Source organism: Lingula anatina, chromosome 5 (assembly GCF_051362555.1).
Source record: "Lingula anatina isolate TDL-2025a chromosome 5, LinAna3.0, whole genome shotgun sequence".
NCBI lineage: Eukaryota > Metazoa > Brachiopoda > Lingulata > Lingulida > Lingulidae > Lingula > Lingula anatina.
Window position 1 is genome coordinate 3897276 of NC_141771.1, and position 15184 is coordinate 3912459.

The 15184-nt window shown below is 36.5% G+C and overlaps 1 protein-coding gene across 1 annotated transcript; it reads left to right on the forward strand.

The window, feature by feature from the left end:
- Window positions 1–1249: 1249 nt before the first annotated feature.
- On the forward strand, window positions 1250–4536 carry LOC106159019 (uncharacterized). Its single transcript, XM_013535180.2, has 3 exons — window positions 1250–1297; window positions 1640–1682; window positions 3644–4536. Exons 1-3 carry the CDS (start codon window positions 1250–1252, stop codon window positions 4534–4536), a joined length of 984 nt encoding a protein of 327 aa, XP_013390634.2.
- The last annotated feature ends 10648 nt before the right edge of the window (window positions 4537–15184 follow it).

Consider the following 15184-nt stretch of genomic DNA (forward strand, 5'->3'; position numbering starts at 1 on the left):
ATGCGATCGATGAAAGAAATTAAAGAAATTTGTAGGGAAACAGTTTCTGTTACGCGAAATTAGACAGAATATGTATCGTTGGTGAGGGCCATTTTCACATTGTGCTTCACAAAGATTATTCATCATGTGTATTTATACAATCTGAGACAACCCGCTGCACAAAGCATAGATGGACATATATTGTTCTTGAGGCTGGCCTTATCTTAAGTCAAATATTTCTTTTTTATTCCGAACCGAAATTGACCAATGGTCCAATCATCTTGTGAAACAGTGCTCGGGAGTAAATGGCTGCTTGCTTCTAGTTGTTTACGTATTTATTGTTTTAAAATTTTAGGTTGTGATCCGAGGTTATTTGCCGTGGTGCGACATTTGAATATGAGACGAACATTAGGACGAAACCTGTTCTCACTCTTTACAATCAGTATAATCATGTTACTGCTGGTTGTGAACTATACCTGGAAGCAAAGATACGCTGCATCAGTCAAGAAACACCTGGTAGGCCTACTTTATTTATAAAGCTGACAGCATGAAGTTAAATACTCTTCTTTGACTATTTGAACAATGTATATAATAACTATATTTGATTAAAATTCTTGCTTTTGTTTCAAGGTAAAAGCACGTGTATTATCTTGCACGTAATACATTAGGTACAATGATGTTTAGGTGGTTGTCAGAATAAATTGAGCTTTTATATACTAGCAAAAAATTAATAAATAAAATAAAATATAATAAAATAAAACTCAAGTTTTTTGGTTTAACTAGTCACCCTTCTCGATTCTTTCAACAGTTCAGCTCTTAACTCTGACTGTGGCAGGCAGGTGCTGGCAGTTATGCAGTAGTCTGCCCAATGCATTATACCTGTCGGTATGCTCAATGAAAGACATTAACGGTTTCAATAAGAAGAGTCTCGATGTGCTTTTACTGCAAGTCTGCCTGTGCCAGTCTGCCAGCATGGCGACAGAGGCCTTGTCCTGCTAGAGCTGGCATAGAGTTTGATTCTGATGCATGAATGATGCAATAAGTACGAGTTCTGTATGGGAATTATCAATTATGCCTTCCCGAACCATAACACTGTGTCAACGGCAGGGGCGGATTGGGGCCATCTTCTGGGTCTTCCGGAAGACAGTCAGATTTTCAAGTTAACATTGACGGGTTTTATTATTATTTTTTTGTCAAAAATTGAAGATGGATCAACAAAGATAATAAGAAGACTGTCAGAAAATATCTCTGGATCTGCCCCTGAACGGCAATGGCCAATGGCACGACCCCTGTCCAGAGTCGACAGCCGTGCCATGATGTCAGCATGGATTCAGTTTCCTAAACTTGTTTTTCTGATTTCAGTGTCCAATAGTATTGACTGTGGACAACTGAATGATGTACGTACGACTTTTGACTCATTTGTGTCCGGATAGGAAGTATTAAACTCTCGGGCTAGACATTGTCTAGAACAACCCAAACGTGTCAGTGCTGTAGGCCTACTGCAGGACGGAGATGCTATTCTGTCACTGAATACAATGACAATACTAACGTTCATATTTAAGCATTTGAAGCACTGTGGAGGAGACAAAAACTTGAATTTTATTTTCTTTTTTGCTAGTATTATATAATTGGGATTATTTTACATTTGTATTTTTTTCAGGTCCCTCAAAACAGCAACAGCGGGCAGGTTCAATTGACCGAAGGTATGTCAATTTTAATTTTGTACAAAAATTGTAATTCCAATGTGATTCCAATGAGCATATTAAAGGGATAATAACTCTTCGTATGAGATCAATATTTCACAATAAAAACAATTGTAAACAACTCCTAGAAATATGATATACCACAAATACGGCAGTTATAGCTATTATTCTGATATCTGAGCTTGTCTTTAGACCACGTGACCTCCATTGATGGCTGTACTTTGTTGTAATCTCTTAAGAGATTATAACACAAAAACAAACTTTTTAGAAAGAAAAACAGGGACTAAGTTTGAATGTAAAAATGGATTCATTAACCATTGGTAAATATGGGAAAATTGTTGTTTACTCCAGGAAAATTCATTTTTTGACCAAAACGAAGAGTTATTATCCCTTTAATATGTAGATTCGTGTCATGTCCATAATACAAACAGGTATCAAAGCATTCTCATATTATAAAATCAACTTACCCTCCTGTCAGAACAAAATTCATACATCAAGTTTTATATTTGATTATTTCGAAAAAAAATGATCATGCATTAATTTACTTTAAAGAAATACAGACTTGACATTTAATATAGAATTCAGTTTAAGAGGTAAGTCTGTGTATAAAACATATTGTTTATAAAAAGATCTTTTCTCTCTTATGAGATATTTGAATAGAGAATTGTGTACTCAGATTTGTCAGTACTAATTAAATGCCTACCTTGTCATTAGCACTCCTGCATTACGTTCTATGCGGTTATTTTATTGGATGTTACTCTTGGGTTGGTTTATGGTTGCACGGGCTCATCCCCGTCGGGGAACACGCCTCCTATTGTTTCCAAAGTACTCTTATAATAACCAATTTTCTGTATTCTACTCGACGACCAGAAGGGGGGTGTTCATCTGGCAACTGATTGCATTCAGTAGGGTTGATCTTCAAAGACCAATAGCTTCAATCGGAAAAGACATCTTCGACAGAGCACGGTAAAAGCAGGTGACTTTACCAGACAACTTCTGAGGAAGCCACCGTGAACAGCACAGTATCGTCGTCTATATCTCTGATTGAGTTTTGAACCATCAACGGTTCCAGTTCCAGTCCATTGGAGTCATGTCCATTGGAGCCATGTGGTTTTTGCGATGAAGATGAAGAAGTTTCGCCAAGGTGGTGAAACAAGAAATCACAGATATCCTGAATAGGCCTAAGACGACGAGTGTGTGTCTCTCCTAGTGACTGGGGTCGGTGACAGCATCAGTATTTGGAGTGGCATTCACATAGGGACCAAAGCACTAATGTTTAAGTTAACGATAAAAAATCTGAGCCACGACAAACACCTGACTGTGCTACACACTACCATTTGTAAGAGGGTACCTTATGAACCATTTTATTTTTCAAGATGCTGACGTCTGTCCACACAGAGCACTTGTATTCGCAAATTACTTGCAGAACCAAGAGAATGGGTAGCTACCGCGTCCATCAAAACCCCAGATTTGAACCAAATTGACATTTTGAGGGAAGCCGTTACTTCCTGAAACAAAGGCATCTGGTCCTACAACAAAACTGAATCAAATTGAAAAAGCTCTGACCGATGCCTGGAATGTTATCCTTGCTTTAATTTCAGGAAACGCTTAAGAGCCCTGGTAGCAGCCAAAAAATAATAATAATTACTATTTTAATAAATATTTTGGATTTAAATGGTTGTTGCTCGACTAAAAATCAGTCATGTATTATGTCTGTTTAATTAAGGTAGATCGAATTAAGAACTGGTACCACAGTGACACTACGGAGATAATTAAATTCATTCTTGCTTTCATTTATCAGTCATAATAAAAGGGCGAACCGAAGAAAAAATTATTTGAAAAAGTATTCAATATTTATTTATGTAGATAATTCTTTCAATATACAGGAAACTACAAGAGGCATTAAATCATCCTAGCATAGAGTATATGATAAACATTTAGTAATTGTGTTACCGTTTCAGGACAGAGCAAGATTGGTTATATATGGGATGATACAGACAGCACCCATTCCTTCCCACCTTGTGGCCAAATTTGCAATTTTTCCATGCATAAGAAAAAAGAAGACCTTTTCCTAAGAAAAGAATTCAACTGTAAGAATATTTTTCTCAGATTAAAGAATCCGCCCGGGAAAGTTTACATACCGCCCTTGAGACAGCCACCACCAGAGCTGCTTCTGGATTTCACACAGAATGGCAGTTTGGTGTTGAGTCCTAAGTACAAGGATGGCACACGTACGGACCGGAAAGTACACCGTAAATTGGAAGAAATCAAAACTCTCCTGGCTGATGATAAAGTGAAAAATATCGCCAAATATGACCTACAGGGCGTTGGCTACAAGCAGGTTCTCTCCAAATACCAAGATCAATTGAAAGGCAAGTCAGGAATGGTTATTGGAAGTATAAATCCTTGGGTTGAAGTCATTTTATTAAATCTTGGTGTGAAACACGTGACAACTGTTGATTACAACCCTGTTTTCTTTGACCACCCACAGCTGTCTTTCGAGTTTATGTCAGATTTAGCGGATGAAATCACCAAGAACCAATCGCTCCTAATGGACTTTGCTGCTTCGTTTTCTTCTTTGGAACACTCTGGTCTTGGTCGCTACGGGGACCCCATCAATCCAAATGGCGACCTGGAGGCAGCAGCTCAAATATGGTGCATGCTTAAGCCTGGTGCGTTGTTTTATCTAGGTATACCAGTCAACTTTGGCACTCCGGAGGGCTGGTTGGTATTTAATGCACATCGTATATATGGGGAAGCTAGGATTGAACAGATCACTGCAAATTATGAGATACTCGAACGCTCGCCGGTTGGTAGATTGCATGGTGTCTTTGTCTTAAGAAAAGTGCTTTGATAAAAATGAACAAAATTAAAAATTTACTATTGTATAAGGAACTTTATCGGTGGTTTATTATTAGTCTTTATTTGCCTGTTAGCAACATTTTGCAAAAAGTGTCAGCAACAACGAGTTATGGAGGGATTTTCTTGAATTTTTAGTATACCGTGTAAGAAGGAAATGGGTTAGAATTTGGTGATTAAGTAGTCAATTGGTTAATTATTGACTAATTGTTTATCATAAAATAATTGTTAAAGAAATGGGCTCTTGGTGATTAATAAATAAATTGGTTTGTTATTAAATCGGTTTAATGAGTTTATTCATAAGTAATAGTGATTAAATCCGAATTAATTATTTAAATATCGTTTTAATAAGCGGTTATCAATTATAATGAGAATTGAGATGCTTTGGCAGAGGTCAGTTCATTTACATAAAATCTATCCATCTTTATGTATTCATTGCATTATGGTAACCTAGTGAAATATTCTAAAGTCGTATAAACCAATCAATATGGCAGTCGAGCGTCAAAAGAGATTATAATCGCAAAAATTGCAGATAGTTTGTAATGTAAGTGTTATTAGAATTCCGTTATGTTAATGCCTCCAATTATTCTTTTACAAAGCAATTTGCGTCGGATAAACCGACATCCGAGCATAAATTTAAAATTATAACGAGGCCTCCTGACCAACTCACGGGTGAACAACTTCCTGAGAACAGGCGGTTGCCCTGAAACGCCACAGTTAACCTAGGTATGTTGCCCCATCAGGAAACGCCTATAGAAGTGCATGCCTGCAAAATCTAGTTCACGAGACTATTCACCACAGATAACTGTAGAGAGCAAGAAAAGGCCTTGTTATGCAATACATGTCATATATATTGGCCTAACTGTGAAATTGCGAATGAAAAGGTTAAGGAAGAATAAGATTACAGTATGTTATAGACCGCTGTGTACATAAAATATTTTGCCCGCAGTAAGTTGATAGTCAGACAAAATGATTTGCGGACATTTTCAGGCGTGTGCTCTATACCTGTAATTTACCCTCCGACGAAGTTAAGTAATATAGCAGGAAGTGTTTTTTTTAATCAAAATTCATTTTTAACACCAGTCACTGAAAGGTATTTCGGCCTCAAATTGAGGACGGTGTGGGTAGTAACAGTTCTTCTTGCATTTTCTATCAGTAAATATTTTTAACCTGATTTTTTTTTTTCTTTCGCCAGCATATGTCTGCTAGGGTTAGGCCTACATCAAATAGTCTGTGACTGCATGGCTGCGTTCTGACACATACAGACCTTATATTCTATTTTTAAAAAGTAAAAAAAAGCTTCTGTAAAATTCAAGATACTTGATAGAAGCCGACAAACATGTACAAACACGACTGTGAAGAGACTGGATCCGTTCCATGACCGTCCCTCCAGTCTGCCATATATTACCCATTTTACACCGCTCAAATGTAGACGACAGATATCAGTGGCTGAAAGTAAAGTTGGCAGACATGGACTACCAGCCTAGGAGTAAAATTAAGTGACTCCTCTTGTGGTGGATGCCATTACTATCATAGAGTTCGTGAGAATTGGACACGATTTTTAAATTCTTAAAAGACTGATATGAATGATTTAATCTTTAGAAAGTTGATTTAGAATATCAAGGCGTTGATTCAGATACAGGTATATAAATTGAAACTAATGTTGAGAAAATTGGTTCAGTTTTTATGTGTCAGATGGCTGATATAATTTTAACTGTATAATTTAAAATGTATTTTATTTTAAATTACTATTAAATGTTTAGTAAATTCACACACACACACACACACACACACACACACACACACACACTTTTTTCGTTTATCCGTTCATATTCGGCAAGGCGGAAAGGATGATATAGCATTTTCATGTAACAAACCATGCAAATTGGTTTTTCAGATAGAATAAGATATAGCTAGACCTGTTGGATAAGACACACTTTGTCTCTGATTATGGGAATATTGGTCTGGAAGATTATCAATATCAACGTGGCAATGGATAATCAGAAATTTAAGCGTCGTCTTCCCGAGGATGGACATTCCGTGATGAGTCATTTATTTATAATGACGTTTCTTGTGTTAAGGTGTAATTCATCGGGATTAACAACAACAACAATAATAATAATAATAATAATAATAATTTACAGAGCACAGACATGTTTTGTTTTTTTACATTTAAATGCTTTCTAACTACCATGTAAATATAAGTTAATAAAACTGATAGTATTTAAATTAAAAAAAAAATTAAATCTATAAAATTTGTATATCTTAAATGTAAAGTATATGTACAGTAGTTGTTGTATGATAAACAGTGCTAGTTGAAAGATACACTCGAAGTAACCGGAGATTCACAATAACGCATATAAACCACTCAAATTACGTTGACAGGGATAAACCGATTTACTCACTTCAGAAACCATGAAAAAACTATAAAACTGCACATTCTTCAATTTATTTTTTTCGTCGTTAATTCAAGTAGTTATCTGCCCCGGCTGTACATAAACACATATTGTACGCAGAAAATATTCGTTCAAATAACAATATTTGGGGAAGTGTGAAACGATATCCTTTGGTAAATATGTAAGATATACTGTTTGAAACTATACGGTAGCATTTGGCCGGCTTCTGTTGCAAAAAATTAACTTCATATACAAACGCTTTCAGTAGATGTCTCAATAAGTACTGGATAGTGCAGCCCGGTGTGTTAGTTTGAATCGTTTTATGTAGGCATATCTTCACAAACACAACGAAGCTCTGCTTTTTCTCCAAAGTAAATGGTATCTGAAAATTGTAATTCTTTAATATGAGGAAACGTTACAAAACAGTGGGGGAGGGCGGTATCAAAACGACGTCAAATAATGTTATCACACATACAAAAAGTTGGCGAAAGAGAAAAAAACAATGGTCACAGGATGAGAGAGAATCTCACAACCCTCCCACCCAAGATGATCTTATCAACATTGCAAGCCATACAAGTCATTTTTGTACTTTAGAATTGCCAGAGAGTAAACGAAGAGAGTGGTGACCATGCTGGTTTGTAAAAACTACAACTGTCAGCAGTGGTTCAGTTTGATAGTGGGATAACTGAAGCGTAAAAAATAAGTTTACACTGCGTAATATAAAATGTTAAATATTCATCCTGATACATGGACATATATTTTCTCTGTATCAAGTAATTGGCACCTGGCCCAGATTCATGGGCATGAGAATAAATTAATAGATTGAGACTAGAACCACAAAGAACATAGAACCACAGTTATTATAGCTATCCCTTAACATATCCGGCACATTTCGCAACATATTCCTACTGGGGTCGATTACCACATCCGGGGCAATATCAATGTAATACCGATTTTTTTGTGTGTTCTTATACAACAGAAGCTTTTTGGTAAATTAAAAACCATTATAATGCACAAAGCTAAGAACTATACAATACTCTCCTATGTAAATCTGGGAAATTATAGATTAGCTGAAGGAAGTAATATATACTTTTTTAAAATAAAATTTTTCTTAGTTCTCAGCCGTAATTCTGATTATGTATTGTATGTCTAAAAATTCCTCTATGCATCCTTTTTGACATTTAAGTGGATAATACGGAAATACTGCTGAAAAAACATGGACTAACTTTGAATGCAGGAACAGATTTTATTGGTAAGTATGGAAATATCGGTCTTTTACCCCAGGGAAATCCGATTTTTGGCTACAAGGGACAATTGTTATTCCTCTAATGTCCTCGCGTAGCTGGCTTTTAGTATATAGTCACTAAGATGGGTAGTTGTAGTGACTGGTTTCCGTGTTTGGCAGCCCAGGGGCCAGCAAATCCTGCTATCTGATGTGGTATTATTGGCAATATTTTATACCTGTCACACATGCCGAAGCTTTACGGAAATCGTCAAAGGGTAGAAAACGCCTTCAAAATATAATTTTAAAAGTTATTATCAAATTCAAACTATGGCCACTATCTTCTGTCTGTCCTCAGGTATTGCTAACACTTGTCAGTTGTCAGCAGGTCGTTGTAGTTTGGGAGGAAAACGTGAAAAGGAGACTTCGGCTGATCTGCTTTTATAATATAGATTTACTCCCAAGCCGCCGTTATATGACTTAACATAAAACACTCACATTGGAATTTTCGAACTGTGACTTTGAACTCCCTTAGTTTTACCAATGTTCCAGATACATTTTCTAAAAGTTTGTGTGTTGTACACATTAATGCTATTGATGAATAACATTGCGCCTTATTATTCTCAAACTCACTAGGGTGATTAATGGTATGTGACTACAGCTAAATCAAATGTTTGAATGGCAGCTTTACTGGATTTTTCTGCCTTTTTAAATTTTCATTTTTCATACACTGTCATTTTCAAGATATAACGTCTTGTGCCAGTAACATTTTTGTATTTCCACTTAAGCAATAGCATTGGTGAAGATGCTTTTAAACATAATATAAAATTATTCTCTGCACTGTCATCATTATTGACATATTGGGGTTTTTTTTTGTGTATGAATTTGAACTCCCATGGGCCTGGATCTATATTCTTATAGTGCAGGTTACTTATTGTGCATGATTAAAATTTAGTGTTGATTGCCAGCGCTGTTAAGGATTATTTGTTATTACTTCAAAATTGACAAAATAATCTACAGGTATTTTGTGCATCTTTATTTTCTGTTTTTTGATTGTACAGTTGTTATCTTTGAAACCTTGTTTCCCTTTCCCATATGTTTATAAATGCTTCATTGTTTTACCATTGATTATAAACGAAAGTACCAGCATTACCACATACGAGCTGTGTTCTACATCCTTTTTCTTATCATACATTTTACAGTCATTTAGATATTACCTACGTTATTCCCGTTTATTTTGCAAGAGAATACTGCCAATGATACTGCTAAGGGCCCCCAACGCTTTGGTTTATTTCTTGATTAGGAAGTTCATTATATAAATGAAAATTGATCGTTTTTAACGGAGCGCTTTTCTTAAGACTAAGACACCATGCTCGCCAACCGTCGTGCGTTCGAGTATCTCATAATTTGCAGTGATCTGTTCAATCCTAGCTTCTCCATATATACGATGCGCATTAAATACCAACCAGCCCTCCGGAGTGCCAAAGTTGACTGGTATACCTAGATAAAACAACGCACCAGGCTTAAGCATGCACCATATTTGAGCTGCTGCCTCCAGGTCGCCATTTGGATTGATGGGGTCCCCGTAGCGACCAAGACCAGAGTGTTCCAAAGAAGAAAACGAAGCAGCAAAATCCATTAGGAGCGATTGGTTCTTGGTGATTTTATCCGCTAAATCTGACATAAACTCGAAAGACAGCTGTGGGTGGTCAAAGAAAACAGGGTTGTAATCAACAGTTGTCACGTGATTTACACCAAGATTTAATAAAATGACCTCAACCCAAGGACTTTGACTTCCGATAACTATTCCGGACTTGCCTTTCAGTTGATCTTGGTATTTGGAGAGAACCTGCTTGTAGCCAATGCCCTGTGACCCATAATTGGCGATGTGTTTCACTTTATCATTAGCTAAGAGATTTTTGATATGTTGCGATGTGAAAGTTCCCTTCCGACCCTTTCTTGAGCCATCTATATACCTACGAGTTAACTTCAAACTGCCATTCTGTGTGAAATCAAGATACAGCTCTGGTGGCGGCTCTCTCAGGGGCGGTTTGAAAACTTTCCCAGACGGATTCTTTATTCTGAGAAATATATTCTTACAGTTGAAGTCTTTTCTTAGGAAAAGGTCTTCTTTTTTCTTATGCAAGGAAAAATTGCAAATTTGGCCACAAAGTGGGAATGAATGGGTGCTGTCTGTATCATCCCGTATATAACCCATCTTGCTCTGTCCTGAAACGGTAATATACGTTACTTAATATATATTATATATTCTATGCTGGGAAGACTTACTGCATCTTGTAACTTACTGTACATTCATAGAGTTATATACAGACATAACATTTTACGTTATATTTTTCCAAGTCATTTTCTTCGATTTCCCCTATAATTCTGTCAATTTTGACTCCACTCTCTCACAATATTATACACCAGTGTTTAATCTGTGTTTTCTTTCAAGGTGGTCGATCATATCATCTCTGAAAGATTGTCTGATCATCTCCATTATATCGATCTCCTGTAGAAAATGCAATAAGCATATGAGAATGGCCACAACACAGAAACGGCACTGATTCGAATCGAGAATGATCTTGACCTTTTTGATATGTCAGCAGCTTTTTATACGGTAAGCCATCAACTGTTTCTTATTTTTAGAGGAGAACAAAGGGACCACAGGCAAACCCTTAGCAAAATATCAGGCCTGCTGCAATCTACAATTCCTTCTTGACAATTTGAAGCAGATTTGGTAGCGTTCCCTGAGGAAGTGCCCTGTGTCCTCTCCAGTTTTGTATCGATACACTTCGCCTTTATGAATTCACATACTTCCTTGGAATTGACTTAAACAATACTCATCTGTATTCTCCCTGTATCATCATGAATCCTGAAATTTCCTTAACGAAAATGTAAAAGGTGTATTTCCAATTTCAGGATCTGGACGGTAAGGCAACAAACTATTGGTATTCGAAAGCAAAATGGACTGAAAGCCTCAGTATCAAGATAGGTGAAAGTGGAGTCAACACTTATCTTGCAAAAGAAAAAAATCTTGGACACTTTATTAGGTAAGAAAGCCTCCATGTTTTTTTTAAAGGGGCCACAAGTATTATCAGCAAATTTGCAACATTATGCCGACTCTTTAAGGGAATCTTTTTTAAAATTATGAAAAGAACTTTTAGAAACGACTTTTAAAGAGCTAAAGACAAGGTAGGAAATTAATGGGTACTGACTCACCTGAGCACACATCACTCTATTCAAATATCTCATAAGAGAGATATTTTAATGAAGTAGTTTAATACCTAGCCTTATCTCTTAAACTTGATTCTATACTAAATGTCAGGTCTGCATTTCTTTAAAGTTAATATTGTAATGAGGATTTTCTCTTAAAACATCAAAATAAGCAAATATTATTTTTTCTAGCAGCAGGGTAAGTTGATTGATATTATGTTATGAGAGTGTTCTGCCACGTATCTGTTTATATTATGGACATGACACGAATCTATGCTTATTGTAATCAGACTGGGATTACAATTTGTTACAAAAGTAAAACTGACATACCTTCGGTTAATTGAGCCTGTTTGCTTTGGCTGTTTTGCGGTACCTGAAGGAAATAGAATACAAAATAACCACAATTATACTGTATAATACTAGAAAAAGAAAGAAATAAAGAAAGAAAAGCAAGTTTTTGTCTCCATCATAGTCCTTAAAATGACCAAATAAGCACGTTAGTATTGTCACTGTCTCAGTCCTTCAGTAGGCCAAGGGAACTGATACGTTTGAGTTATTCCGGGCTAGCCTGAGTTTTTTTGAACACATGACTCGAAAGTCTTACATGATTCAGTTGTCCACAATCAATACTATTGGGCACTGGAACCAGAAAACCAAGTTAAGGAGACTGAATTCCATGCCGACATCATGGCACGGCTGTCCGGTCTGGACAGGGGGCGTGCCATTAGCCATTGCCTTTGAAACAGGGCTATGGATTGGGTGGGCATAAGTGGTAATTTCCAAACAGGAATCGTGGTGATTATGCCATTCATGCATCACCACCAACCCTATGCCAACTCCAGTAGGACAACGCCCGTTCCCCATACTGTCAAGATGGCCATCTAGACTCTTCTTAGTAATACCAGTCATGTCTCTCATTGAGCATGCCTGGGATGTGCTGGGTATACAGACTACTTCATCACTCCCAGTCACAGCCTGCCACAGTCAGAGTTAAGACTGGCGGAGGAATGGAGATGGGTGACTCGTAAAACCATAAAACCAAGGACAAAACAAAATTTACGATTTTTTGCTATCATATAAATTATATAATAGTTCCATTTAATTGTGACAACCACCTAAACATCGTTGTATCTCATGTATTACATGTGAGATAATACACTTTCACCCGAGATATGTGCCATAGCACCTCGAGGGTTACCGGTGTTCGAGGCATTTTTCGCGAGAGTGTGGCAGGGTATTATTTGACATACATACCTGTACATACATACATTCATACGTACGAAAGATCCACCGAAAAATATCAATAAAACCGGATAAGGCGTATATCCCCACGGTTACATAACATTTTAAGTATAGCGTAAGACATATCCTCAAAACAATTCTTCTCAGTTCTATTCTTCTTTATAAGTTAGTTGTATGATAATGTTATTTTGAATGCCTGTACGACCTGTTACGTCCTTTTGAATAATAATATAAGTGATATTGTTTGTTTTAGCAAGATCAATAAGCGTATTTTTACTTTTACACAAAATCTTTTTCATCGAATATTGTTATAATATAAGATGCATAGTTCAAATAGTCATAAAACAATATTTAACTTCATGTTGTCAGCATTATGAATAAAGTAGGCCTACCAGGTGTTTCTTGACTGATACAGCGCATTTTTGCTTCAAGTCGTAGTTCACAACCAGCAGTAGTATGATTAGAGTGGTTGCAAAGAGTGAGAACAGATGTATTCCTAATGTTCGCCTCATATCCAAATATCGCACAGCTGCAAATAACCTAGGATCACAACCTACAAATATAAAGCAAATAAATATATAAACAAACTAGTAGCAAACATCGCATCCTTATACTCCTGGATACGGTCTCACAAGATGAATGGACCATTTCGGTTCGAGATACCTCCTTAATTCCAATTGAAGAGAAAATAAAATTTTGACACAAAATAAGGCCTGACTCAAGAACTATATGTGTCCATCAATACTTTGTGCAGCGGGTTGTCTCAGTTTATATAAATATGTATAAATAATAATCTTTGTGAAGCACAACATGGAAACGGACTTATCAAAGGTAAATTATATGTCTGGTTTCGCATAACAGAAACCCTATAAATTTCTTCCATCGATCGCATCTGGAATACTATTTGATGGCTAGAGCACTGTTACAAATATTATCCAATGCAGTTAATGTAACATTTACAGCTTGGCACCTGTACCATATTTGATGGGCTCATTTTAATCGAAAAAAGATATGTAGTGATTCTTTCAGCGTAATATTTTGAGCGTCTTCCTATTCTTTTCATGTAGAGGTCACAATGTCAACAATTACCTACCCCCAGTACCACTTCGGGTACTCAGGCCGTGCAATGGTGTCAGCGTGGAATTCAGTCTCCTTAACTTGGTTTTCTGGTTCCAGTGCCCGGTAGTATTGATTGTGGACAACTGAATTATGTAAGACTTGAAATCACTCCTACCCTTGTTAACACCTTCCCTACACATAACATACTGTAACAATTGAAGCACCTTTGCAAAAAAGAATAATAAAATAAAATAAAAATAACTTACCTAAGCTTGTCAGATTGTCACATCCACGCCGTCTCGATTGATTGAATTGCCTTCAGAGAAATAATTCAGTGGAGAATGTCGCAGCTGTATTATAGGCACCTCATATAGAATACAATATTAATTGTATTTTATGTACCAGCAGGTACCGTTGAAAATGTACATATGGAAAATGCTTAAGAACGTGACATTAAATCACAAAACAAAACGCAAAATTACAAAATGAAAATTATTGACGTGATGTGTCTGTACATAAAAATGTGCTTGGTGATCGCAGAACTTGACTTAATATTTTTACGAGTCCCTATGATTCATTTTATAGTAGGAGACACTGGGTTATATCAGAATTGAACTAAGTAGAATGTGTATTCTCTCAAAGGTGAAGACACTGTGCATTGCGATAATTCCGCCATTCGTTTGAGTTATTATGCTATAGGCCTAATGAGTTATTATGCTGTAGTACATCATCCCACCATTTAGAGCCGCGCAGTATATAATGATAATCTTTCTTTTTATAATTTGTTTGACACACTTCTTAGCGGTGAAGGGCCCCCAAAACTTTTGGTATTTTAGAGGGCAAACGGTGCCATTTGGTACGGTTTAGAACTATGATTCAGCTAGTCAAAATTCTAATTTCAAGAAACCAAAAATTGAAGGGGGGGTCAGGGATCCCCTGACACCACCACCCCCCAAACGGCCACTGAACAAACGTCATTTTCATCAATGTGACATCCGAGTGTGATGTTCTGTATATTTCAAAGATTAATCATTGACATAATTTCTACCAAAACTCGTCAAGTCATTTATTTAGACATTTATTTAGTCATGTTATTATTTAGACAGAGCGAAACGTGAAACGTCGGCCGACCTCTGTCTCCCCAGAGAACTCACTAGTATGCGCTGTTATATGTCTTCTACGACAGCAACTGTTACTGTACAATGGACAGCCGCAGAAAAGTATTGTTACTGTAGAAAATAAAAACAAGATCATTGTCCAGTAAATCCATCCCTTTGATATACTTGTAGGCATCTTTAAACAAAAACCGAGTGCAATGAAATTGATAGTAGACTATAGGTTCACCTCTTTCTGTTTGATGTTCTTATATTCCACTTTTAACAGCTCCAACAGAAGCCAATTTCTGCTGTAAACGTTATTAGCTAAATTAATATTCATTATATTATATTTATCGATTTATCCGTCACAATAATGCACAAACAGTAGGTACAAGTATTAAACTACAGGAG